Source organism: Rhopalosiphum padi, chromosome 1 (assembly GCF_020882245.1).
Source record: "Rhopalosiphum padi isolate XX-2018 chromosome 1, ASM2088224v1, whole genome shotgun sequence".
NCBI classification, from domain to species: domain Eukaryota; kingdom Metazoa; phylum Arthropoda; class Insecta; order Hemiptera; family Aphididae; genus Rhopalosiphum; species Rhopalosiphum padi.
Genome location: NC_083597.1, coordinates 62,075,205 through 62,103,097, shown reverse-complemented (window position 1 = coordinate 62,103,097; position 27,893 = coordinate 62,075,205). Strand labels below are relative to the sequence as shown.

The 27,893-nt window shown below is 26.7% G+C and overlaps 3 protein-coding genes across 5 annotated transcripts in view; 2 read left to right on the top strand and 1 right to left on the bottom strand.

The window, feature by feature from the left end:
* The first annotated feature begins 836 nt into the window (after window positions 1-836).
* LOC132918113 (spindle and kinetochore-associated protein 1-like) lies at window positions 837-3,886 on the top strand. The gene is made up of 5 exons (XM_060979213.1): window positions 837-974; window positions 1,321-1,545; window positions 1,975-2,345; window positions 3,252-3,421; window positions 3,484-3,886. The coding sequence occupies exons 2-5, from the start codon at window positions 1,339-1,341 to the stop codon at window positions 3,630-3,632; spliced, it is 897 nt and encodes a 298-aa protein (XP_060835196.1). The 5' UTR covers window positions 837-974; window positions 1,321-1,338; the 3' UTR covers window positions 3,633-3,886.
* A 4,211-nt stretch (window positions 3,887-8,097) lies between these two features.
* LOC132917560 (ras association domain-containing protein 4) lies at window positions 8,098-11,761 on the top strand. Its single transcript, XM_060978346.1, has 10 exons — window positions 8,098-8,302; window positions 8,368-8,462; window positions 8,549-8,691; window positions 8,773-8,848; window positions 8,926-9,057; window positions 9,123-9,263; window positions 10,313-10,584; window positions 10,643-10,875; window positions 10,940-11,159; window positions 11,516-11,761. The coding sequence occupies exons 1-10, from the start codon at window positions 8,263-8,265 to the stop codon at window positions 11,574-11,576; spliced, it is 1,413 nt and encodes a 470-aa protein (XP_060834329.1). The 5' UTR covers window positions 8,098-8,262; the 3' UTR covers window positions 11,577-11,761.
* A 7,104-nt stretch (window positions 11,762-18,865) lies between these two features.
* LOC132917478 (uncharacterized) overlaps window positions 18,866-27,893 on the bottom strand; it is a 262,491-nt gene continuing 253,463 nt past the window's right edge. For all 3 annotated transcript variants that reach the window (XM_060978230.1, XM_060978229.1, XM_060978231.1), the window contains 2 exons: window positions 26,078-26,219; window positions 18,866-23,310 (listed from right to left, as the gene is read on the bottom strand). In XM_060978230.1, coding sequence (XP_060834213.1) covers window positions 22,554-23,310; window positions 26,078-26,219 — 899 coding nt within the window. In that variant the 3' untranslated portion in view covers window positions 18,866-22,553. The remainder of the gene's footprint in view (window positions 23,311-26,077; window positions 26,220-27,893) is intronic.

The following is a 27,893-nucleotide window of genomic DNA, read 5'->3' as shown; positions in this document are numbered from 1 at the left end:
TCTAAATTTGAATTATGAATACCTACCTATAAAAATAGTTATTTTTGTATTTTAGATTTTATAGTATAAGATATTTTTATTTTTTTCAATTTTGAAATCATAGCCATAAAAACTGTAGATTTCATAAATTATTTACTACAAAATACTTTGTATTATTTTTTTTATTCAAATGTACCTATATAAAAAATATGTGTTTATGTATTTTTTGTTTTTTGGAGAAATTCAGTTTCAATATTATCCTTTGCTGTCACTGGATATATTATATTGTTCTGCACTATTTAACGTTAGGTAGGTATGTAGTCATGTAGATAATAATATGTTCTTTAACAGAGGTCACTGAATGACAGCTCGTATATGAACTCGTACCTATATGAACTTTATCCAGCGACCCACAGAGAAGGTATTTTTGTAAAAATTATTTTTTTTTTTTGGTAAATTAAATTTTTTATTTTATCATCACTTTATGTGTTATGTCTTTTTTTGGATAAACATATAAATTGTTAAATTCGTTGGTTATCGAAAACTTTCTTAATTTTTAAAGTGGCCATCCAAAAATGTTAATTGGTAAACTCTGCGATGTGATATTAATATGTTTTTGATATTTTATTATATGTTATAGATATAATATAACCACAGAATTTAACAATATAACGTTGCCATAATTATTGTTTTTATAATAATATACAGTACCTATATTATAAAATCAATGCCATAATATATATTATTATGCGCCTGAAACGTATTGAAATGCAATCAAACATACAATATGGTCTGATAGTTTTATCATGGTCCACAGGTCTATAATGAATATTTTATTTATTTTTTAATCAGTTATCTTTTATCTTCGAATTCAAAAATTTTTTTTCTATACAATAGATCTTATTCGTTTTTTTTTCATAGTCAAATAAAAAAAAATTGTGAAATATAAATATTGTCCTGTAAACGTGTGTGGTCGTGTGGTATTTTAAGATTATGTGAGTTACTTTTTCATATTTTGTTTTTACTTTTATGCTTTAATAACTTAATTACAGTTAAAACCCTTTGAGACATATTTAAAACTGCTACATACCAACTATTAACTTAGTACCTATTTATTTTAATTTGTTGTTATTAATATATTTGTCTTAAATTCATATTGATATGTATACTATTTCTGAAATATATTTTATGAATATAAAATTGGATGAAATGTGTAGTGTACATTTATTTTACTAAGCTTACTGTATTAATGAATTATATAGTTTATTATATTAGTCTTAGTATTCATTTAGTTATTAGATGTTTTATAATATATTAAAAAACTTAAATTATTTGTTCTAGAAAAAAATCATATTGAAGATGAGTACCTTCAATCTTGAAAAAATGGTAGGAACCATTGATAATCTTACTACTTCTCTAGATGTAATGTTATGTTGCAAAGATAGTGAAGGTGGACAAGAAATATTAGAATCTTGTGAACAACTGGATAATTTAATTATGTCATTTGACGATCAAATTAGTATTCTCAAAGATGCTCTAATTAAAGAAAAAAATTCTCGTCAATCGGTTAGTTAATTTTAATAAAATTGACAATACTTTTTTTGATACTAATACATTATGTGGTTTACCGGTAAAAATGTTCAAATAAAATAACAATATTTTACTATCTTATAAAGTATAGTCAAATATTTAAAATGTATCAATATATTTTAAACATATAATATATTAACAAATTTGATAACTTTTTCATTGTAAATATTTTTGTTGACTTTAACAATATTGTTAAATTATAGATTAAAGCACACTTTACCTATACCTATTTTGTATCTACTAATTTATAGACTAAATGCTATTTAAGAATGTGTAATATTTATTTTTTCTAACTAATATAAGAAATATAGACTGATATTGTGATATTGGTCTAGGATCGGTAAACTGCAGATAAATTTTCCAGATTTAGTATCTTTATTTTGTGTAACAGTATATTTGTTTTAGTCATTTCAAAGACAACTGGATGAATTGAAAATGATTGAGGAAAGATGTAATCACATGATAGTTTATCTCCAATTAAATTCTGATTGTACCAATGAACTTAAAGTACAACAGTTTAATCAAAATAATGAAATAAAAGAATATAAAGGAAATAATTCAAATAATATGGCTAACATATCAATGTCACCTGTACCAATGTGGAATGATGCTTATTCTCTATCTGAGAACACTATACACCACACTACCATTTCAAACGGTACAATGATGAGTAATAGTATGATGGGGCAGTCTTTGAAATCTCAGTCTACTAAACAAGTACTCGATATTCCACTTTTAAAATCTGTTAGCAACAATGAAATGGATACTGTTCCAAAGTAAGATCATTATTATAGCTATTATTAAGAGGATGTTACACTCACATACATTGTCTACATCTTGCAGTTGTACAGTATAACAAATTTGTATTCACTGATCCATTTTATATTGTTAATTTTAATGTAAGGGTGAATTGATCTATTATCATATAAGAAGTTGATAATATTGTACAAGAATTTAGTAGGTTTTTATTAATATTTCGTATTCTTATAATTCACTTCAAGATTAAAATATCAATAAAATCTTACAAAGATTTTATCTAAGGTATCCCTAGATAATATTCTTACTTTTAAATTTAATAGTAGAGAATTGTATGATTCTACTATAATTTTGAAACAATTCTAAATGGATTCTTGAACATACAATTTGGTATATTGTTCATATTCTGTATGACGACAACATATGTGAGTGTTGTCTAACCCAGTGGTCTTCAACCGGTGAGTTGCGACCCATTTTTGGGGTCCTGATAAATCTTCTTTTTAAAATAAAAATTAAATTAGTTTATTTATTTAAGGTAAAAATGTTTTTTTTTTAATTATTAAACTTAGAAAATTAATAAAAGAAAAGACAGTTTAAAAAATGTTGTATTGTATTCAGTTTTAAAAGTACTGCTGCAGAGCATTAAGCAATTACAGCTTTTTTACAAAGCTTACGTGGGTCGTGAAAAATGTAGGCCTAAAAAAATGGGTCGCAAGTCCAAAAAGGTTGAAGACCATTGATCTAACCAGTAATTATTTTACATAACGTATGATTTTGTATGTATACAAAATTTAGTCTATTTAATATTTATTACATATTATTCTTGTAATAAAAAAATTAAAACTGGTTTGCTTACAAATTAAATACTATTATCATTTTTTATGTTTTATTCTATTACTTACTACAGTTCATTATACTTTTTTTAGATATATGAAAGGTCGATTAACATCATTAAATGTGAATGTTGTGATAGATGGTATTAATATTGCATTAGAAAATAAATATGAAATTTTGCGAAAGCCAAGAAACGTATTAAAAAAAAAAGATCAAGATATGTACAACACGTGGAAAATTCAACAAAACAATGTTGGACAAGGTATGAACAAATAAATTATAATGATTATAAAAACAATTCCTAATTAACATTTTTTTTTAAAGGTCAATACTTTGTAACTGCTGATGATATTTCTAGATTTGGTGAAACAAAAGTGGATAAAACTACATTAAATATAATTCCCATATTAAGGCATTTAAAACGATTAAAAGAATCTCGAACAGGTGGTTTTGTTTATTATTTACCATACTAAAAAATGTATATCTATATAAAAAAAAAATAATCATTTATTGAAAAATATATTTTAATTAAAGATTTAATTAATTTGTTAAACTTTTAGTATTTAACTAACAAATCAAACATTAATTGTAATGTATATCATATGTATTATAATTTAAAAAGTATACTTATTTTTATATATACACGTTTTAAATAATGAATTATGACATGATACATTTTTATATTTTATTTTCATACAAACTATTAAAATAGGTAGACTAGATTCATCATATTATATATTATAAATATACTTAAAAGTATTTTTACTTTTATACGTACAATTTTTTAAATAATAAATGTTATTAATTTAATGAATTTTTATTTTTATAAAGATCCGTACTTTTTATTATTTTTTAGGTGGAACTTTTCATTTTTATTAGATTGAGTCATTTCTATGAGTGAATTGTGATAGGATAAGTCTATCAGAAAAATGATTTTATATTTATGATTAATCTGCCACTATTCAAACACCACATAGATCAGACCATAACTAAATAAATTATTTAGTCATGGATCAGATTAAGTAGAATTTTACTGGGTAGCGCTAACCATTAACCAGCACTTTAGGGGATATTGTAAAAACGACTCTTTGATACATAAGTTATTATTTAACTTAATACTTATTTAAAATTAAATATACCTAGAATCTAGGAACACAATAATATTACTATTATTTAAAGTGAGAGTGTTTATAGTGCTATTTAATTCTCCAAACTAAAAATAAAAAATAAATAAAATGTTCACAAGTTATTTGTATTTTATGATATATATTTGCAGATGTACACTGGTTAGGGAATGTGGGCGAAGCGTCTAAAAAAATTTTACCACTCTTCGCATTTATGATTAGTAATATCAGCTTTGGAACTTGATAGTATAATTTCTATGTATACCTACTTATACTAATATAAAACTGATTTTGAAACCAAAAAAAATCACCAACTCTAAAGCTTATTAATAAATCATGGTTATTCAGAGATCACTCTGGAATAGTTTATCAATAGTATTATTACATAGCATTGAAGTGTTTTTAAATGCTTATGAAATAATTATTTATAATGCAGCCACCCACCAGGTGCGAATCCAAGGGTGGCAAGGGGCGATAGCCCCCACTCCATCACCGTGGACTCGGCCACATAGATGAATTCTAGGCTGTCTGTTTACGACAGACAATAAAAATATATGATACGCCATATGGTATTCGCCCCCACCTCGTAAATATATTTTGGATCCGCACCTGGACCAACCACCCGCGAAATACATAGGTATCCACTATCCATACAAAAAATATCTTGTTCGGCGTATAGTATAGGCAAAATAGGCATATTATTGCAGTATTCTAGATTTCGTTGTTTACAATAATAACTCATATACATTTTTAAATATAGTATACAACAGTCGACAGTGGCGGATTTTCAAAAATTTTCTGGGTGGGGGGTCCTAAAAAATAATATGTGTTTCAAATGTATTATATTATATTGTGTTTATGTATATACTATATTGTATATTTGTATGTGGACCTAAAATTCAAAATTTACAAAAATAAAATCTAGTCTTCTTACCTATATAATTGTATATGTATACATCTGTGTCTGGGGGGGGGCAGACCCCCTGTAAATCCATCACTCGTATATAAAGTTCATTAAATTATAAATATATAAATAATGAAGTATTAAAAAAAAAATGAGATATCTAATTGTGTTTTCATCAAAGTAATCAATAAAATGCAATGTTTCAAATTTGAAACACAATAGTCTGATAGTCATACACAAGGATTTTGTTAGTCAACAATTAGAAAATTATGAATTAATAAAGATTCACTAATAAGTTGGATTGAGAGATTCAAAGGAAAAAAATAGATGAAATTAAATATATTTTAATTGATTATTAAATATATGTATATTAATATAGTTTAAATGTTTATAATTATTCCCTTACCGGCTTTACCTATTTATTTGTTATATCTATCGACTATCGTCCGTTAATGTGAACACAATTTTATTATTTCGTATTTCTGAAATACACGCAACAGTGTCACATATAATACACACTAACTCGTAATTTTGGTTTTAGCAGCAGACTGTATAAGTAGATATTCAGTAACATAATCGATTTTTCATACCTATTTATAACTTTTTCAGTTACCTATTAGATTTGTTTCTTTAATAATATTGACATATTGTTGTTGTGTATACTGAAAACGTGTAATATTGAAATAATGTACAAAATATGGGCGTCGTTGCCTATTAATAGTTTCATAATTTATATTTGTATACATAAATATACTAAGTTTTTACAAACTTAAAACAACATAATAATTAAAGTAGCACTAGTGCACTACAATATTATCCAGGTGGCTATTGTGGTACAGCGGGTTGGAAATCACTGTCCAAGTTGTTCGCAAGTCGATAAACACAATTAGGTACCTATTTTGTTTTAATTACATGTGCCCTATCTTGAAAAATATTGGTATACACTATACAAACTATAAATAAATGCATAAACAATAAATATATGCACTCTGTTTGTACAAACTTTGAACAGTATAAATTTAACACAACGACTTTTATGCAGAGCAATAAATATTTATTTTAAGTCTAAAATTTTCAAATAATATCTGAAACGATATGGAACAAGAAATCATACAAAATCAATTTTTACAATTTGTATCTTTTAATTGTAATAGTAATACTATCTAGAGCTCCACACTTGTACGTAAATTTACTTGATTGTTTAAATTTAAACTTTCTAGAAATATGTCGTAATAAACCAATAAATTAGATTTCATATTTTTGTTTAAGCTACTTAATAACTTTATAGATAGTTCTGAAATCTGAACTATTATCAATGGTTAATGTTAAGATAAATAATTGTAATTTAAGAAATACTAATTTGTTTTACATATTTTTTACTTTTACCAACTTAATGCCAAACTCGGCAATAAATTGCATGTTGAAATTAGCTAATAAGTATAACATAGATCCATTTGTAGTAGTTTTAAGTTTATAATATGAAATTAAAAGTAATGTTAAGTTAGCAGTTAAATGATTTATTGTGTATTTATTATTTATATTATGATATGATTGTAATTGGACATTTGGACTTAACAGTCCGTATGAAATAAATAAAATAAAATATGATAGACATATGATAGTACATGCGAAATACACAACTCCACAACGACATTGGAATACCCGAATACCATACCTAACCAGTAACCACATTGATCAATGAACACTTCAAAAAATTTCATTCGAAACTTAACACAACAGAAGGAGCCCTTAACTTCAACATTGGGAAAAGAACCAAAAACCGCAGACTAAAGCCACGTCTTCCACAAGATGTCTTGTTACCTACCTCCAGAATCAATAATCATCATTCATCATAGGTTTTATAGTTATATAAGATCTATGGTGTTCAATGGTAATATGCTGTTAGGGGAACGAACCAGGGTTGGCAAAACCTCGGTGGGTTATATTGTAAAAGTATTATCTAATGGGCGGTTTTACAAGCGCGCCCGCAGGATAAAATCCCACCCTGGGCAAGATCAAAATTCTAAAACCAAATCAAAAAGGTTATTTAAATTTTAATATATTTCTAGCATCTTCATTCTAAAATAGTATAACCTACATAGAACAAAAAACAACATTATGTCATATTTCTTAAATGAATCTCAATAAAATGATGTTATAATTAATATGCGTGACATTAAATTAACAATAGTTTTAAAAAATTCTTAGTAGGGGCAATGGCCCCTTTTCCCCTTGCGTGCGCCCTTGCGGTTTTATCGGGCTCTTTCTAAAAATACCCATCCAAAAAAATAGGATTTTGTTTTAATTAACATAGTTAATTGTTAATTTTTGTTTGGATTATTTATTAATTATTATGTATTTACATGAAAAGTAAATATATATTATTTATAAAAAAAAATATAATCAATGCTAATACCTTATTAAAAATAAAAGATTGTTAATATTTCTATTGATCATTGGTGTGTAATTTTTTCCACTTTATACTTTTAATTGTACATACTTACCAATTAAAAAAAATAATTTTTACATTTTTTCAAATCAGTCAATACTTTAATTGGAAAAATCAATACCTGTAAGGTACATTTTTCTGAAAATTAATACTAGTTAAAAAAAATAAGAGTTAATTTCTATTTTACCCAAAACAGCAGCCCGGGTTTTTTTTTATTGGTTTTTTAAAATATCAAGTGGGCTTAACCCAGAAACGCAGCCTGGGTTTTTGGCCTGAGCTTTTTCATGCTAACTCTGGAACGAGCAGTGAGCATCCTGAGTCTCATCCCATCCCGTGCCATATTTAGAAAATAGTCTTGATAAAATCTATTAAGTATTTGAATTATGGTTACACTGCATAATAATTAATAAAGTGGTATTATTTTCGTTATCATTTTTGATAACAACAAAATTATAATAAATAATAATATAAATAATTAAAGATAAAACATGTTCTTCACTCTTCTTAAATCATGTATAGAATATAGATCAATAATATCTAGTAATATCGAACATTTAAATAACTAATGAATGTCTATCAATTACAAAATTTAGGTTAAGGCTGGAATTAACATAGTTTACTTAGTCATGTGGAAATGCCATAAATGTGGCAAACCAGTGTACTTCGGTAAGTTATGTTAAATTGTATTTTTATTAAACAGTATAACTATATGTATGGTATCTTTTACTTAGCGGAACGCATGCAATCGTTAGGCTATGATTGGCATCCAGAATGTCTACGATGTGAAGAATGTAGTAAGCGATTAAATCCTGGACAGCATGCAGAGGTATGCCTAAAATCAACAAATATCATTTGATAATCATAATCGCTTAATATGCTAACATGTTTATACTGTTATGGTTTTTGTTTTAGCATAAAGGCGTTCCTTACTGTCATGTTCCATGTTATGGTGTTTTATTTGGACCTCAATTATACGGTCATGGTACAAGAGTGGAGTCTCATACAAGTTTTGGTAGAGTTGAAAACAAATATCCGTTTGGACCTAATGTTGAAAGGTTTAACTATAATTCATTTCTATGTAATAATGATTGATATTTAATTTAATTATTATATAATTTTTATTTTATTCTTTATAGGTCTGAGTTGGATGAAAAACTCAAAATGTACAACAAATATTATGAAGGGCGCAGTGGAGAGATTCGTAGCCGCGAAGTAAATTGCTTAAAAATGTTTTTATTTTTTTTTTTTTAGAGAATTTTTGTATTTATAGATTTAATTTATTGTTGTAGGTAAATGGTCGTCCTATTCTAGAAGGAGCATTAAGAATCTATTGGGCTGTGACTGACATGATTCATCTTAAAGAAGATGATGACCAAAGAATCAAAAATAGAATCCTTAGAGAAACTGATGTGCCATTAATGGTGAAGAACTGTTTTTAATTGCAATATAATATAATGCCATGTTCTATATTTAAACGGATTTTCAGAAACTACAAAGTAAATATGTAACTAATAATTCAAAAAATGATCAACATCAAAATGGAAACAACTCTTTAAGCAAATTTAATACATTACCAAATAACTTAAATCATAACGATGTTAAAGATGACTTTAATGCATTTTTGAAAGTAATTACATTTGTAGTTAAATAACAAATTTTTTTGGTACTTAAGAGGATGTGATATTCTTATTGGTTATTTCTTTTTTTCATACTTATTGTTAATAATATATAAATTTATGTTCTGAATTATCATAGTTTTATTATTTTTAATAATTTATTACACAAATTGATCAATGCAGTGGTTAATTTATAGTTGAAATGACAGTCAATAAAAACATAAGAGGGACTGTATAATTTATTTATTTTGAAACAAAATATACTCGGGCTTATAAAATTATCATTACATTTTTAACTGGATTTTATTTACATATCCTACTATGACATACGTTGTCAATAATCAATATCACACCCACTTAATAACTACAATTATGCTTTTTTTTTAATTTTATTATTTTGTACCAAAATAATGTGTAGTAGATTTGAAACAAACTGATATTAATTATGGGAATTTAAAAGTATCATTTATAAGGTTGTTTGTATAGTCAATAATTAGCAAAATATATTTTTTTTATGTATGCTAAATTTATCAATTTTTATTCCAACGTACTGATTGATTCAATGATGTGATTTTGAGACAGATTAATACCATCCTAATATGTTTACTTTAGATCTTACGAAAAACTTTTGTATTTAATTATTTAAATAAGTGTAATTCACTATTAAATATTTGTAAATGTTAACCTTTTTTTAAGTGTAGGTTGTGTTTATTAAATGTATCTTTTTAATATCCACAATCCACTTATTTTATCTCTATCTTACATAGTGCTTAATAAATTTGTATACACCAGTTCATATTTGGTGTTAGTTTTTTTTTGAATACTGTTGCCATTGTACATTTATCTAATTTCAAATATAAATATTAATTGTATAATATTATATTCATTAAAAAAGGCTCAGCCAGTGAAAATATATAAAATAAAATAAATAAATAAATTAGATCAATCAGAAATTCAGAACATTGGAATGAAAATAGGTCTTTATAGTAGAAAAAACAGTTTGTTTCCAATCCCCTTAAATTAGTATATTTCTATTATTAATTGTTATTAAATTACTTAGGTAGAAAGAGGAGTGGTTAACAGTGAAAAAGTATGTAGTACAAATGCTGATATAGAAGCTTTAGTTCCAGATAAAAATGATGAGTATTCAGAACATTTTGAATCTCAGTTAGAAAAAGAGACAGCTGATAAGTATTTGTTGAGGAGTCGATCATTGGATGACGATACTAGTGACAATGAATATAATGATGAATCATTATCTGATCATCAAGATGAATTTGTAAATAATGTTAAAATGCGCCGAAAATCCGGATCAACTGCTATCAAAAGAAGGCATGATTTATTGAATTATTTTTTATTGAAATGTATGTTATTTTTGTTTATATTTTAGAACTGGAAGATTAAATGGAAAGAATAGAGCAAAATTGAAACGTAGATGTTCAATTAATGGTCATTTCTATAACCGTGAGACAAGTTTTTTTACACCACCATATGGTAGCCAAATGTCTGTTTGGGTTACATCGTTAGTTACAACACCAGAAGTTATTAACTTGATGTTAGACAAATACAAAGTAGATGGAATAGCAAATCAATTTTCATTATTTCTTGTATTTGATAATGGAGGTAAATATTTGAATAGTATTTTACAATTTATTACCTGATAATTTAGCATAAAATTTATTTATAGAACGTCGTAAATTATTGGATGATGAATATCCACTGGTTGTAAGATTAATTCAAGGGCCACATGAAGACGTTTCTAGATTATATTTGATGGAAAGTCGAACCACAGATGAAATTAGTTGCGACGTGGCTCAATTTCTTAATTTTAGTTTACCAGAATGTAAAGCTATTCTGGCTGGTTATGATGCTGAAGAAGAAAAACATATTATTGCAGTACAAGCAAAGTAAATTATTTTCTATTGGTATTCTAGTTATTCACAGGCTGATGGACCATTTTACCTTACTTATTTTTCATAAAATATTAGCCTAACCTATGGCACTTGCAACTCATTAGTATATTATTTAATATAATCTATTTGAGTTAAGAGTACTTCTCAGAATTTACTTTTTTTCCACAAAATAGTGTTGGTTGGGAATATTACTATACTAAAAAAATTGATTGATTATTACTGTGGGAATTGAAAAAATGCTCATTATCTGATGAAAATCTGTTGTCTCCGACTCTGAGAAGTACTCTCAATATAATTATATAATATAATATATTTAAAAAAATATAATTTACCTATTTATTTGTTTTTAGATATGAAGAAATGAGGAAAAGAATTAAACAACGTATGGAACAGTTAAAAGTGCGACTTTAACTATTAGCAATAATTTTTTTATTTTACATTTCATTTCTTTTGTATTTTAAAGCACTATTGTATATGAAAGTACATTTATTTTCTTATTATTAACTACCAAATAATAAAAAAGATTATATTAAAAATTTTTTTTTAGTGTTTAGTTTTTTGTTATTATTTATACTGTAATATAATAAGACTGCATACATTGGTTTATTATTTCTATCAATGTGTAAGATATTTTTTTGTAGAATCAAAATTGTGAGAAATTGATCAAAATTAGAGTTAATGTTAAACTGAAGGACGAATATCTTATCTGGTGTAGTATTTAATGCTTTTTAATTTTTAAAAGTAAGATACACATTTACCATATTATTTATTAGTTATTAATTCGTTATAGAATAATTAGGTATTAGATTATTAGTACTTGGATTAAAGTAATTTGTAACACTAATTTCTACCAATGTTTTATAAAACACTAGTAAACCAAACCTGGAGTGTCAACATTTCATTACTTCATAGTAATACTTATGGCCTTGGTTTGATGCATGAAGCCAAATGCTCTTATTTTACATTCTTAAATTCTAAATATTGATATTTAATTTAAAAATATATGTAATGTGACTATAAAAAATAGTTGAAATTGTATTCACAAATTTATAATTCATTAATTTTTATGGTTTATGTAATTTTGTTTTGATTTATATTTTATTATAATATCATTAATAAAAACAAATTTACCCAATACAAAGTTAAAAAATAATATAATATATTATGTATTATTCTCAAGAATAATGCTCAGTAATAACTAATAATGGTACTTGGCCTATGCTGCTGAAGCTATAACGAACAATAATAATAACAAAATAATGGTATTAAATTTCCATAGTATGTTCAGGACTAAAACCATGCTATACTGCTGTAGTTCATTAATAATAACTGACTTAAATATAAAAATATATATTAAATAGGTAATATTTATATATTTACAGTTTACAATATTTTTATGTAAAAATGATGATAGTCTTACTTTTAAGCTTACTAGAAAATCATGATGGATGGAAACTTTGACTTCTTGAATTCAACTTGTGGTGCAAAATTTAGAATAAAAAAATTAATAGCATCATGATAATAAATAATAATCGTACCTATTCATGCAAAACACAACTTAATTACTACTCAGGGTAGTTCATAACAATTTTCTTAAGATTAAAAATAAAGAACTGAGGATTTAGAAGAGAATAAACAGTATACAAGGTACAAGGAATTGTATTATCTAGCTTGTCATATTTCAGAACAGTTGTTCAAAATTAGAAATAAGGATTATTAAAACCTGTGATGTGAGAATGTGGGATGGTAATATGGTATATGTATATCATTAACCACTGATGACAACTGCACCGCCATCATTAATATTTAAAATACTATTTACATTGGAAATATTACAATGTAATTTAAAAACTTTATAATTACATAAAACTAATTCAATATAAAAAATATTATCTATAAACAGTATAAATTAATAAGCCATATCTTAGGATTTAGACATATCAATGAAAACAAATTAATTAATGATATTATTGAAATATCTTTGGTTGACAGTTTGTCTATATACCAACTTGTTTTTTAACAGTTCATTGTTATAAAATTACTTATACTATTTAATATTTTAATCTGAATGTAATAATTAAGACTTTTAATTAGGTAAAAAAGTAAATGTTTTTCACTGATTATTAATTAGAAATAATTTGAATATTAAAAATTATTATGATTTACAATTATTAAATTATCTATTATTTTATTATAATTCTTATATCGTATAAAAATGTTTACAATACAATTTTTTAAACTGTAAGAAAAAAATGAAAAGTGATAGTTTTAAATTTATTATGAAAGTATACTATGTAGGCACCCGCTATTAGCCCTTACTATATTGTGTAAACAGTAAACACTGAATCGACAATTTTGCCGCGAGTTTATGGGTTGTAAAATATTAAATAGGTATACCTATATACCTATAGGTCAATAATATAATATAAACTCGTGAAAATTAATTTGTTCACCTTTCTAGCACATCCATATTTTAGCATTATTGATTATTATTATTGTAGTTTGTATGTACAGGAATGTACAATTCATAATCTAAATTCTACGTTTTTTTTTTTAACACATTATTAGAGAATTGTATTACTTATTTTAAAAGATCTGAAAATTGCTACAGTAAAATAATACCTATTAACATAGTAATTAGGTATGTTCAAAGTACTGCGGTAAAATTATTTTAAATCAATGTGCTATTTACATTAAAATAATTTTTGATCATAATATAATTACAAAATTGTTTTCAATTACCCATGACACGATAGAGATGATTAGACATTTAGACCTCTAAAAAAGAAGCATAAAACACGCTCCCAAACGGCTCATCAGTGGTAGATTTCTACCCATGCACATATCGTTCGTTACCAACGTCCAACACAAGATGAGTTACGATTTACGATAAGTACCCAAAAGGCCATAATTGGCCTACATTCTCAAATCGTCTTTACGCCGCTATCATTAAAAAAGTGTAAATTTATTTCAAGTACTTATATGATCACAGTATCCTGTATGGAAAATTCATCATTATTATCACTTTTATCTTAACGTAAGTATCTACCTAGTTATTTCAAGCATCATTAATTTTTTTTTAAATATTTCATGAAAAAAATTACATACATTTTAAGACAATTACGATTTTTGTATGAATTAATTGCCTTTATTTATCATCATTATCTAAATTATGATTTCAGTTTCAAATATTAAAATGAATCTTCAAAAACAAACTAAATACGCGAACAATATTAATTTAAATTTAATAATGTTATTCGTTGTTATTTCACGAGTAAAAACATTCTTTATAGCAGATATAATTATATATTAATTTTATGCTTGAGGTATAATTTTGTTATGGTATTTTTTAAATTATATAAATATATATACATAGTACATACTCATTTACATAATATACAAAAAGGTTTTATTATTTACCGAGATTTTAAAATAAAGTGTAAAGGATGAGTTGCTGTAGATCTAATAGTAAACTATTTTAATAGAGTAGGAATTGGGGATGACAGATTAATAGAAAATAAAAATGATGAAAATATATTTTATTGTTTTGATGATATGCGTGACGTGTGTGGTGCTTATTTTAAGTTGTAATTTTTTAATTTTCTTATCACTATTTCTAAAAGTTTCTCGTGTATGAATATTTTATTGGGATAACAGTGGTATGGCGAGCATATTTCAAACCCTAAGCAAAGTATTTAAACAATGGTTCACTCACTATACCCCCTACAACATAATATATAATCTAAAAATATATGGTAGTTAAGAATTTTCATAGACTATCAACAATTTAATATAAAAAATAATATGTTAATTAACTATTCTTTCATCCATATAAATTTTAATTTTTAAGCTCAACATAAATTTCATGGGCTAAGCAATTGCATTAGACAAATAACGTCGTTCACCACGCCACTACATCAGATTTTAACAAAATAAATTTTTGTTAATTGTTATTTTATTGAAATTTCAAAAAATATTAAAAACCACCGATTCTTATTATTTATTATTATATATACCTATTATAAATAGGCGTAGAATAAATTCTAAGAAACTCATTAAAAAAAAATATGAAATTAATGATTAAATGTTGAAAATCTGAAAAAAAATATTTTGCTTTTGAACAAGCAATTAACAATGTATGCTGTTAAAAATGATAATGATACAAAATATAGAAAAAATTATTTTATAACGATTTAAAATTATGTTGAAAAGATATTTTTAAGTACCTAAGTACATTAATTGTTTTTGAAAAAAAGAATGTCTTACGTTAAGTGCATCACTTTATGATAAATTACGAAAATTCGTGAATTAATTTAATTTAATTTCATATTAAAAATATTAAGATGTGTCCAATTTTTTAAAGATTTTAGTATAGATGTAGAATGATTATATTATAGTTATTTTTATTTTAAAATGTGTAGATAATAATTTGAAAAACTACTTATCATCACTATAAATATCTATTATTAATAATAATAATAACATTGCTGTACAAATAAGAAGGATAATCGAACTTCAAACAAGAATGTAACCTTCCTGAGAACTCCTAAAGAATTTCATAAACATTTTTTTTCTTATTTTAATAATACCTCTCACTATATACATGTTTAATTTATAATTCTCTTTATGAGCTGGTCTATATTTGCACATGAAAGGGAACCACAGTCAAAGGATTGCGTATTCTCAGGGTTAAATTCGTTCTAGATTGTGTATATGTACATAAAAAATTCAATATTGTACCCCAAAGTCATAAAAAGTTTAGGTATACTAATGTGGCTATGTTTAATGATTAATTCAAATTAATAATTTAAATCTTTTAGTTTAATAAAATAATAACAAATAATCAACCCTTAAGTGGAATTGACGAGTACAGACTAGGTAGGTATTGTATGTAGACTAAAGTAGACAGAACAAACAATTATAAATATTAATAAATTTTACTATTGACCCAAAAGTTATGATCACTGCAATATTATAAAATGTATTATGCTATATATTTTATAAATTCATTGAACCTACCGTATAACTAATAATAAATTAGATAGCATTATAAATATATAATAAAATATCTTTAGTAATATAGGCATTAGGCTGTCTCAGCTCAGAATCGTGTTTTGTAGGTATGTAATGATATTTATGATTGACTTTAGATTCAGCATATTATCTATTACATGTAATGTATAGTGACCTACTCAATGTTGAGGTACACTCGATACCTACGTCCTGTAATAGATTGTCGAACTTAAACTGTAGCGTTTTAACTAAAATGTTTGAATTGTACTCGATCAAATCATTTCAAAGGACATACATTTTTTAAATTTTAGTTAATAATTGTATGCGTGTGTATTTAGTATTACAATGTTATTCATCATGAAAATAATTTAAAAATAAATGTAAATACATATTTTTCGATTTTAAGCTGAGCGTTGAATGTATTAATGTTACAATGATATATATTTTGTTTGTTTTTGTCTGTTATCACCTTTTGAAGCAATAAAAATGCACCAATATTCTCGGGGTGGTTTCCGATAGCCAACTGGATCTAGTTTAATCTATTCTATGGTTATGTATTGGGGGGGAGGAGGCTTCTTATTATTTTTTTAAAAATTGATAAAAATGAATAAACAATTAAGGAAAATCAATGGTGAAGTGAGCTATTTTAACGGGTGTATACGAACTGAATTCCAATAAAACCTTTTAGGATGAGTTGAGTCCTGTCAAACTTTAAAAAAAACATTAGTATTCCCAATTTTACAGACTTAAAAATTTTTTTATTTTTGAATATTTTATTATATATCTAATAATGTATGCCTATGTCTATAATATAATATAAATAATTGAAATGTTACTTGTGTATAATTAAATAAATATAGGTGATGATAAATGTGAATATGTGATGTCTCTTTCACATAAAAGTAGAAATAAACTTTCCAATCGATTTTGTTACATATAGTAGAGCGTTATTGAGTCAACAATCTAAACCTTTGAAAATTATCTTTCTCTTTAAATACAAGTGACCGGAATAGAATGGTACATATTATAAATACTTAAAAGTAACAAAAATTTAGGAAAGGCTGCACATAAGCTATATAAGTTAATTAATTTTAAAATTTGTATTGATATAAGTTTTCTTTCAATAATTTGTGTTAATTTATTTGAATTATCACACGCATTTGAATTTATTCAATAATACTTTTTTCATTATCAGAATCATTAGATAACGAAGGAAGATTCAAAACTGAGCTTATCATTGAGTATATTTTTGTACTTTGATATTCTTAGCTATTAAACTCATTTATTTTACTTTTAGTAATATGAAATAACAAAATCAATTTTGTCAAAAATTCCCGTTTTCTTTAATTTTTTTCCAATTATAAAATGTTTACTTTTGACTCCTAAAAATACTAACTATACTAAATTTTATACCAGAAACCACGCTCAAAGTTGAAAATCGAAGCGATTTTACTGCCCAAAAAATGATGACTGACAAAAAAAAAATATAATAAAAACAACAGATCATTATAAAATTAATACATTCATTGCTCCTCCAAAAATCTGAAATATATTTAATGATATAGTTTGACAGACCATCCATGTTTTGGATCGTTTTTCGTATACAATGATTGCATGATATGACATTGAATTCAAATTTAATACATCCGGTGACTCACTGTCACTTACTGTGCAGCAAAACGATACCTACTTTATTAAATTTACCTGTAGTGCAATTTGAGTATTACAATGTTCTGCCCTAAGTGTGACAAAAATAAAACTTCTTCGGTATTTATATTATAATTTTTAGCATTGTAACTTATGATAATTTTTGGCTTTTAAATATTTATTTATTTAAAAATCACTTATAGAATATTGAATTCATAATATATTAATATGTAAGTGTAATGTACTACCTATTATGTATTATATTATAATATATGATACATTTCATAACTATAAGTAATTTATGTACATCAGTTCTTACTTATTTGTGGCATCATTTTGTATAAGGGATATAATATATGTATTTGAACGTGTTTTGAATCTCTGTTATGGAAATTTCCTATTAATATGTAATTAGTACAATTGAATTATCTTTGTATATTATGGCTGTTCTCGTTGAAAATTCTTAGTAAGGTTTGTTTTGTTCTCAAAAGGAAATTTGTTTTGTTTTATAATATACATACACTCATTGACTCATAGGAGTATGTACGGGGTATGTAGTCATGCGCTTGCATACTCTGGGGCAATAAAATATTTATGATAACTATTTTTATTATCACTGGTTTTTATTACATAGAAAATATTAGGTTTTTCAAAATTATTTTTTCTATATTGAAAATTAAAAACATACTTTTATAAAGACGTGTTTATTGAAAATCATTTAATAATTTCATAATTTTTGTCATATAATATTAGCCATGAACGTAGATCGTACCTATAAAATATATTGTAAATTTTTCTTTTCCAAAATTCAAAAGTATTGTTTTGTGGAACTTTGTTCATATTATGCAATCTAAAAAAAAGCATCTCTTACTCATACCCCTACTTCTAGAATCTAGAGCATGCAAGTGCATGGCTGTTGTATACCTCGTGCGTAATATAATGAGCTTCATATTTTTTTTTTTTGCATATTTTTGATATTTCATGTGGAAGTTAATCGTTCACAACGAAATGTCTGGGTTCGAACAATTCAAAGATCTTAATTAATTTAACAATACAACTTTATTTACATGTTAAAAACAATAATTATAATTGATTGATATTATTAGGTATGTTAGATATGACATGGTTTATTACAATATATTATATAGTATGATCATTTTTCGAATAACATTAACTTTCTCGGTTGAATTACGTGTGATTAAATTGGGCCTTTTTTGCATTGTAGGTCGCTAAGAGGTACCTAAATATACATTATCCAAATGATCCAAATAAAAAATTCATCGAATAAGAGGAATTTATAATTTAACCATATAATAACTTTTTTGTTTTTGTAATAAAAAAATGTTGAAAATTGTACAGTTCATGATATATCTAGTTTGAGTAGTTTGAATTATTATTGTTCTTATTATTTAATAATTGTTGAAATTACAATATTTTAATAAATTATTCAATACTATATTTAAATGAGATACTATTTAGCACGACATATTAAAAAAATGTGAGAACAGTGAATGGATTTAAACATAAAATAAATTGAAAAAAATTATGTATGATTTAATTTTAAATTCCTTTCATTTAATATTTTTAAAAATAGGCCTACCTAAAATATATATAAGATTATGGTTATTTAAAAATGTGTAGTAAGGTAGCTTCTAGGTAGTAAAAAAAAAAAGATCCTATTCGATGCAATGTAATATGGCCTAGAAATTTAGTGTTATCTGTCTTGAAAATAATGATCACACTTTATAAAATAGATACAATTAATATTTTACCATACATTATTATCTAATACTAATTACAATAATATACAATAAATACACGTACATTTACAGAGACAAATCGACATTAAGACAATATTACTAAACGTTTAGTGATAACGTACTCAATGGATTAAATAATAATTATTATTGCACATAATTACTTAAGAACTAAGAAGTAAATTAATGAAATAATTGTACAACTAAAACAGTATATATGCCGCCAAATTGGTGAATTTGCACTCAAAACATATTTTATTTTTTGTGCTTTATTACTCTTATTTGTAACTCAATTACACTCAAATATTTTCTCCGCACAATTAACAAAATAAAATTAGTTTGTAATTTTTGAGTTTATTCTTTTCGAGTCGGTAAGTACGTTTTATTTGTGTAGTATAATTATACTATATAATCTTAATTTTTGACCCACGATTCTACAATTATACTAATTATAGTACTAATAGTAAAGAAATAGATTTTAAATAATAATTTCATGCATTTTGTGTTACCTTAGGTGATGTTAAACTCGAGGCAGCTGATAGACACACAAATAAAATAGGCGGGAAGGACTTATGGTATATATATATAATTTTACATATTATTTATAACATTAAAACATTTAAATATTCTTATAGGATTAATTACGATACATGGTTTTTGTAACTTAATAAAGTTAATCAACAATTATTTTTCTCTTAATTTCTAATACAATTTTAAAACTGCCTCAAGTATCCCCTTCTAATCCCCATATAATCCTGTTTGACGGTAATTAGAAGCAGACTAAAAAAACATCAATTGACTTTAAAATTGTCTTAATAATTTTAAGATGTCTAGTAAAATTAAAAGTTTAAAAAGGTCGAAATAACTAAATACATACGTGAGCAAAATTTGATGTAGGTAATAATTCGATTTTTCTTTAAGGAAATAAAAATTAATTTAAATTAAAAGGTATAAATACAAGTTATATTGTAACGTTAACAATAAATTTAAAAAAATGTTTCGACGGGGTTATTATTCATATTATAATATGTTCTGGATTAATTATACATAGTATTTTAATACATTTATACATATAAGTAGATAATATTATATAGGTAATGTATTTTACAAACAAGAGAATGTATAATATAGTTTTAACAATAAAACATTTAAAACATTTAAATTAAATCATTTTGGATTGTTGTGAACATTTAATGGGCATGTAATTAAACCCGGAGAAATAATTACTAAATATTTCGAATTCATTATTTAATAACATGATTGAATTAAAATTATATGTAACAAATACTTTTTAGAATGTTGTGTTTAATTATTAAGGAATTTTTTTTAGTTACGCCTGTACGTCTAAACAAATGTTATTTTCGAAATTGAAAAAATATCATATGTTAGGAACACATATTTAAATAAATAAAAATAAAATTATTGAGCGTTATAAAAATATATAAGTTAGGTATCTTTTTCAAGGTGGGAAAGCAGTGTCACAATTATTAATAAAATTAACTAAAAACATTTATACAATTTCAAATATGTATTTAATCTCAACATAACACATACCTTATTTTCTTAACAAATTAATAAATTTGTGGATTTATTACCATTTAATATTGTGATATTAAGTATTTACCATACATACATTTCGGTAATCTGAGTGGATTACCTAATTTATTATAGGTATAAATAAATTTTTAATGTAACAATAAATATTACAATTAAAATTTTATTGTTGTCAAGGTTCTTTTTAGATTTAATTAGTTTAATTTATATTTTAAATAGGAATAAAAATAATGTACATTAAAATTACCAATATTAAAAGAGTTTTAAAAAAAAATAATATAAGATGAACTGATTGTGTTTATTATTGATTCAACAAAATTGTTTATTAGGTAATTGTCTGTGTAGGACCATCATAAAAAATAATTGATTCGTTCTAGACTGTAAAGAAAAATGTAATAACTATTTATGTATATCCATATATGTATATAATTGTGATGACTGTATATAAATATTTAGATAGAGTTATAAATGAAAATAATTGAACATTGAAAATGACTACGAATGTAATATGAATCATATTATATCATATAACAAATTATATTGGAAGAACAGGAAATGTTAAGATTATTTAACCCTAAACGTGTTATAGGTATCATTTAGATTGCAGTATTATAGATAAACATATATAATCCATCGCGAGTCTGGTTAAAAATGATTGAGTCGATTAAAAAACAAATGTATAATTAGTATATTGCTATCGTCTTGTCATATAAATCAATAATGAACGTAAACCATTTTTTTTCATACACTACCTACATCATAGTGGCCTATGACTATAGTAGGAGGTGATTCTATATTTTTTCTGGATCATTCGAAGAAAAAATTTGATAACATCGTTAGTAAATTGTTATACACGTAACATTATACAATAATAATAATAATAATAATGATACTAATGATAATAATGATAATAATAATAATAATAATAACATTTATAATGATAATAATAATAATAGTACTAACTAATAATAGGTATTAGGTTCCGTAATTGTATTCCGCGATGAAGCGGTGAACGTTTTATATTTTTTCTTTAAAAAAAAAAAAACGGTGAAATCCGCGTTAGGTATTACATCTCGATGGAATCATCAGCCTCTGCGATCGTGTCCAAGTTGGTTAGGTCTACTACAGACATGGACGGTGGCGGCAACTCGTGCAGGACGCTACCGAACTTGATGTCGAAACAGTCAGCGGCTGACGTGACCGGGGTGACCGCTACGGGTTTTCCTCCGGTGGCGATGGCCACGATCTCGGGTTGCGGGTACCCGTTTTGGCCTATATAATTGGCCATCACGGTCGCGGGTGCGCTACACGCGGCCGCCACGGCACAGCAATCACGGCGGCGGTTGTCGTCGTCGTCGTCGACGTCACCATCGTCGTCGGACGTCTCGCGACGACCACCGCGGCCGCGTTTCGCGTGTCAGGACTTTGCGGCCGCGGCAGCGGTGCTGGTGGCGGCGCCGCGCGACGTCAACGTCAGGTCGCTTATACTGCCCCCGCAACCGCCGACGACACAGTCTTCGCGTTTCTGTTGCTGTTGCTGGACTGGGTTAATGCCGCTGCCGCCGTCACTCGTCTGTGCGGTCGCCGGCCGGTAGAGCGTCTTGAGTTTAGTGGACACGCCGTGGTGAACGATGTTGAAGCACATGGCCGTCAGCGCCATGCCGGACAGTATGTACACGGAACAGAACCAAACGGTCGCCGTACCGGTGAGCGTCACGTCCATTGACCGCGAGTTGCCGTAGCCGATGGTGCTGAGCAACATGAAGCAGAAGAACACGCAGTCCAGGTACGACTTGCCGCCGGCGTCTAGCCGGTACAGGACGGCCGCGCCGCATCCGATGTACGCCGACATGAACGCGAAGCCGACCAACAGCAGTGGCACGAAACTGGCGCTGTCCGCGGCCAGTTCCGCGGCCGCCGCCGACGCCGAATCAGACACCGACGTGGCCGCCGACGCCGCGGCCGCCGCCCGGTCAGACACCCTCAGGAACACGTCGTCCGCGTCGCCCGGCCGCACATAGTACGGTTCGAGCGCGTGGCCGGAGAACGTTTTCATTTGCATGTCGTACTCCTTCCGCTCGCGTTTCAGTTTCATCCGCCGCTCTTTTTCTTCCATCAGCTTCTCGTCGTAACAGCAGTAACCGCATTTAGAGCACAGACAACAGCACAACGACCTGCAATAGAGCCGAATAAAATACGGTCATATCGTTTAATAATTTAATTAGCATATAATATTATATTTATCATATCGTTTAATTTTAAGTACGCATTACCTATTGGCTATCGATATATATATATATTAATTTTTTTGTTATTATTTTTTTTAGTCGGACAGATAAACATTCAGATACATGTGATTGATAAAATTAACAAATGCATTGCACACAAATCACAAATTTACAGGCCAATGCCCAAAAACGGAAAGTACCTACAGATGCTGAATTGTATAGAGTTTTTTTTTTACTTCATAGACCGGCTATCACTCTGAACCTATAATAACTTTAAAATATATTATCATTAAAAAACTGTCACTTTGTATATGGGAAGTGATTCCATAAATGTGGATTCATTGTTTTCTATTTTCTATACGAATAATCCATTATATATGAAAATATAATATTACTATTTCCACTTTATAACAGGTGCACGACGTGGTTACTCGATTGAATGCTTTATCTCGAACTCTCATAATTCACAGACATTGAAAAATAACCTACGAAGATAACAAATAAAAATCGAATATTTATAAACGGCCCAATAGGCCGCATCAATATGCATTAATACTCTCGTAATATGGTCGGAGAGTTGAAGGGTCTGGTTGTAGATGGACTACAAAAAAATGTAAAAGGTTCAATGAAATGGGAATATTATTCCTGCGCTCAATCAGGTAGTTAAAATAAATTGACCGTGCTCAATCGGGTATTATCGAATCTTAATAATAAAAAAAAATAAAAAATTGTAATACGAATTTTTATTAAGTACTGCAGAGGATGTAGTGCAGACATGAGCGTAATAAAATCCGTTAAGAAAATAACGCCTCTCCCGCATTTGTTGTCCTTCGTCTCACAAGCGCGTACATGACAAATTTACATTCATCAGTTCACGTTTAGCTTCATTAGTTTAAAAATTAGATTGAATCGACCGATTATAAAGCACATGATAGTAAGAACATTATCCGTGTTCGTATGTCAGTTTGTTTACGAAAATTCAATTTTTTAAAATAGCGCAATTTAAAAATACACATAACTCGCTTACGTAAATGCGAGTATAGCGTGCTCTTAAGCAATCATGAGATGAGCACAGATGAACAAAGCAAAAATTAGCTACATTTTAGTAGTTATACTCTTAATTGACCGGTAAAATGTTTCTATGAAACACGAACACAGTCGGTTAGTGCATGTGCACATAATTTACGAAATCAACGAACGCGATCAGCACCCGTTATTAAGACTTGCGGGCAATAAATAAAATTTGTCCTGTTCGATCCTGGCCGGTTGTACGCGGTTCGGTTGTTGCTACTTTTCGTAGTTATTTCAAGACTTAACGAAATTTGCAGCAATACACAATTATTTCGCGACATTTTAATGGAAAATGCTACAGCCACAAAATTATTATTGTCGGAAGTATCAAGTTTTTGCGCGGTAATTGTTAAACATTTGAAACGTTACACGAATATTGGGGCTTTAATCGGGTAAATTTATCTTTCTATAAGCATTATTATATATTTCTTATAATTCTTATAGTCAAGTTCCTTCTTATCATTTAACATTGAAGGAGAAAATTATTTTTTATTCATCGTCGAGTGTTGCAGGACTATTTTATTTCTTACACATTTTATTTTTATGCTGTAAATATTTTTTCTTATTACATGATCATTACTCAATATATAATATAGAAAAATATTACGTATATTTGTATTGTTGTTTATAAATAATTGTGACATCAAGAAAACTTGAACTATTTTACGGATATCCATCTATTTTTAAATTTATCCGGTACTACATAATATATAGATGTTTATGACATATTTAAAATACAAGTTTGTTCTAATTCGAACTGTTTTTCCATTGAAAATAAATAGTATACTTAATAAATTTTATGAAAATTACAGTTGTACTATCATGAGTTAATGCGAATTCCAAAATGTATTTTCGTGCGTTTAAATCAAATATTTTTTATAAACCACTCTTCGAAAAAATTGAACTTTTATATGTATTCGTATTATATAGTAAGTTATTGAATATTGAAATGAAAACATACGAAAATGACACGTGAGACCTATACACATCAAGTGCTCTAAAAGTGGACAGAGTAAAAATTAAAACCATTCGTCGATATATAATATAGGATGAGGGAAAAAAGTGACAACCGAAAAAGAATCACGATTTTAAGTAACTTGAATATTTTAAGCTACTTATTATTAGAGGTATCGCAAAATGGAAAAATAGAAAATTTTCTTTTTGCGCTGATCGCTTTTGTTTCTTTAAAAATGATTGATGGTGTGACTAATCGATTTTCGATAAAGTTTGAATGTAATCACTTATTCAAACCTCAAGGACGTGTGATGTAATGTGTGTAATTTGAATTTAGTACCTATATTATTTTAAAGAAAAATATTTTTAACGAAATAATCACAGAGTATTAACAAATTCATTATTACTATGATTTAGTAAATTATATGTAGTACATTAAATGTTTTAAAGGGAAAAATAGATTTTTCATTCTGATATTCATTAACCGAAAAAAATGTCTTCATTATTTTTTTTTAGATTTTTAATAACATTTTGTTTATATTTTATAATAATATGAAAATAATTTTTTAAAGGATTCCCCGACTTATCAAAATATGCTTGAATTCATATATTTAAATGGTTTTCATTAGCATTTGCAATTAAGTAGAACTCCATTAACATAAATTGAATAAATAGTTGTATTAATTACCTGGTAAATATTCCTCGGGCACACCACGCCAACAGACCGCCAATGCTTGATAAGTACACTAACATCAATGGGATGCCAATCAACGCGTACACCATTGTAACCATTTTACCTATAGCGGTCTTCGGTGTGATGTTTCCGTATCCTGAAAACAATAACATACAATAATATAATATTATACGTTGTACAATGTACAGTTTATAATTATTGTTAATGCACCATCAGAAATAAACGTAACTGAATATATATTACGTGCGAGGCGATTTTACGTATTCAAATCAAAACTGAAGGGATTGGTGAGAAATAATAAAACACAAAAACTCTCTCTCTCTCTCTCTCTCACACACACACACACACATACTCATATTATTGGGATTATGTTTGAAGTTATTGTAGAAGTACAAGGTACTGTACTCATAATATTTGTGTAATTGATAAAATGAGCAAAATATGACTAGCTTTGGAAATAACTGGGTTTTGTAGTTTTCAATTGAAATGTGTGCACCTACCTATTTTACATTTAAATCATTCTGGTTGGCAGCAACTATTACAGTCTACATTATTGTTTCTTCTCTCATATTAGAATAATATAATGGCTTCCGTCCGGCTTTGCGTAGCACTCGACGATAAAAGTTTTGTAATTTGTACCATTTGATTCTACAGATCCTAAAATAATGGGTTAAACTTTGTGTTTTGCTTTTCATGTTTTGGTTTGAAAAATAAGACACATTTAGGGCCAAATATTAAACCATATTTTAAGAAAAAAATTTCCTATAAAATATATTTTTCGTAGTCAACAGCTACATGTCTAAATTACTGCCTAGTCTGTCTAGTTGCATAAATATAAAACATTTTATATAAAAATTATGTATACTTTTTCAAACCATTACTATGGGTTTTATTTTTTATAGCAGTAGGCGTATTCAAGAAAAACAATCAAATATATATTTTATGTTTTCATTATAATTTGTCTGCAAGGGTACACAAATACTAGAATATTATTCGTTTATTTATTGTAACAATATTATTGCTATTTATTTGAGGGCTAAAAGGGTAACATTTGTTTGGTAGTAAATAATATTATATCCTCCATTAGCGTTACGTATGGTATGATGTTTTATAGTTAAAAGTTTTAGTTAAGTAAAAATTATTTATTAGTTTATATCTATCTACCAGTTAAAAAGTTAGTCTTGGTAAAATAATAATTGTTTATATAGCAATTACAATGTGACCTGACAAAACAACAATTGTAACAATTTACTACATAGTCTAATTATTTTCTCAGTAGTCACTTGTCAGCCATTTGTTCAAATCAACAATACAACACATTGTATTATAATGTAATTAGTAATTACTAATTACCATATATAATGTTCATATTATTTGATGGACGTAGAGACTAGCCATATATGTGTGTCGTACATGGACGAATTATATCAGCGATAAATAATTAAAATATTAGTGTATTTTATCATAAGTTATTTTATTTTACCTTATTAGCTTCAAATACAAAGGATATTAGCCATATGTTTTTTTTTATTGAGCCATAGTTTAAGAATTAATCAATTTTTATTATTTACTGGACTATAAAATTTTACTCGTTTTATTTTCATTTTATTGGTCTTTTATTTCACATTGCATCTATACATGTTAATCAAATTTTAATGATGTGGGCTTAAAAATATGGAAAAAATAAATTTTAGTTGATTATATTTACCTACTAAAAATGTCATAAATTTAGTCCTTGTATTTATTTACTATTTATTTTTATATATTTTGTTTAAAAATAAGTTATTTTATACTGTTTAAATTGCTTATC

Excerpts from the sequence above, each read along its gene's own strand:
- LOC132918113 (XM_060979213.1), top strand. The coding sequence starts at position 1,339 with ATGAGTACCTTCAATCTTGAAAAAATGGTAGGAACCATTGATAATCTT. Across the intron at positions 1,546-1,974 it reads AAAAAAATTCTCGTCAATCG|TCATTTCAAAGACAACTGGA; the intron begins GTTAGTTAATTT and ends TATTTGTTTTAG. Across the intron at positions 3,422-3,483 it reads ACAAAACAATGTTGGACAAG|GTCAATACTTTGTAACTGCT; the intron begins GTATGAACAAAT and ends TTTTTTTTAAAG.
- LOC132917560 (XM_060978346.1), top strand. The coding sequence starts at position 8,263 with ATGTGGAAATGCCATAAATGTGGCAAACCAGTGTACTTCG. Across the intron at positions 8,303-8,367 it reads TGGCAAACCAGTGTACTTCG|CGGAACGCATGCAATCGTTA; the intron begins GTAAGTTATGTT and ends TCTTTTACTTAG. Across the intron at positions 8,692-8,772 it reads TTTGGACCTAATGTTGAAAG|GTCTGAGTTGGATGAAAAAC; the intron begins GTTTAACTATAA and ends TATTCTTTATAG.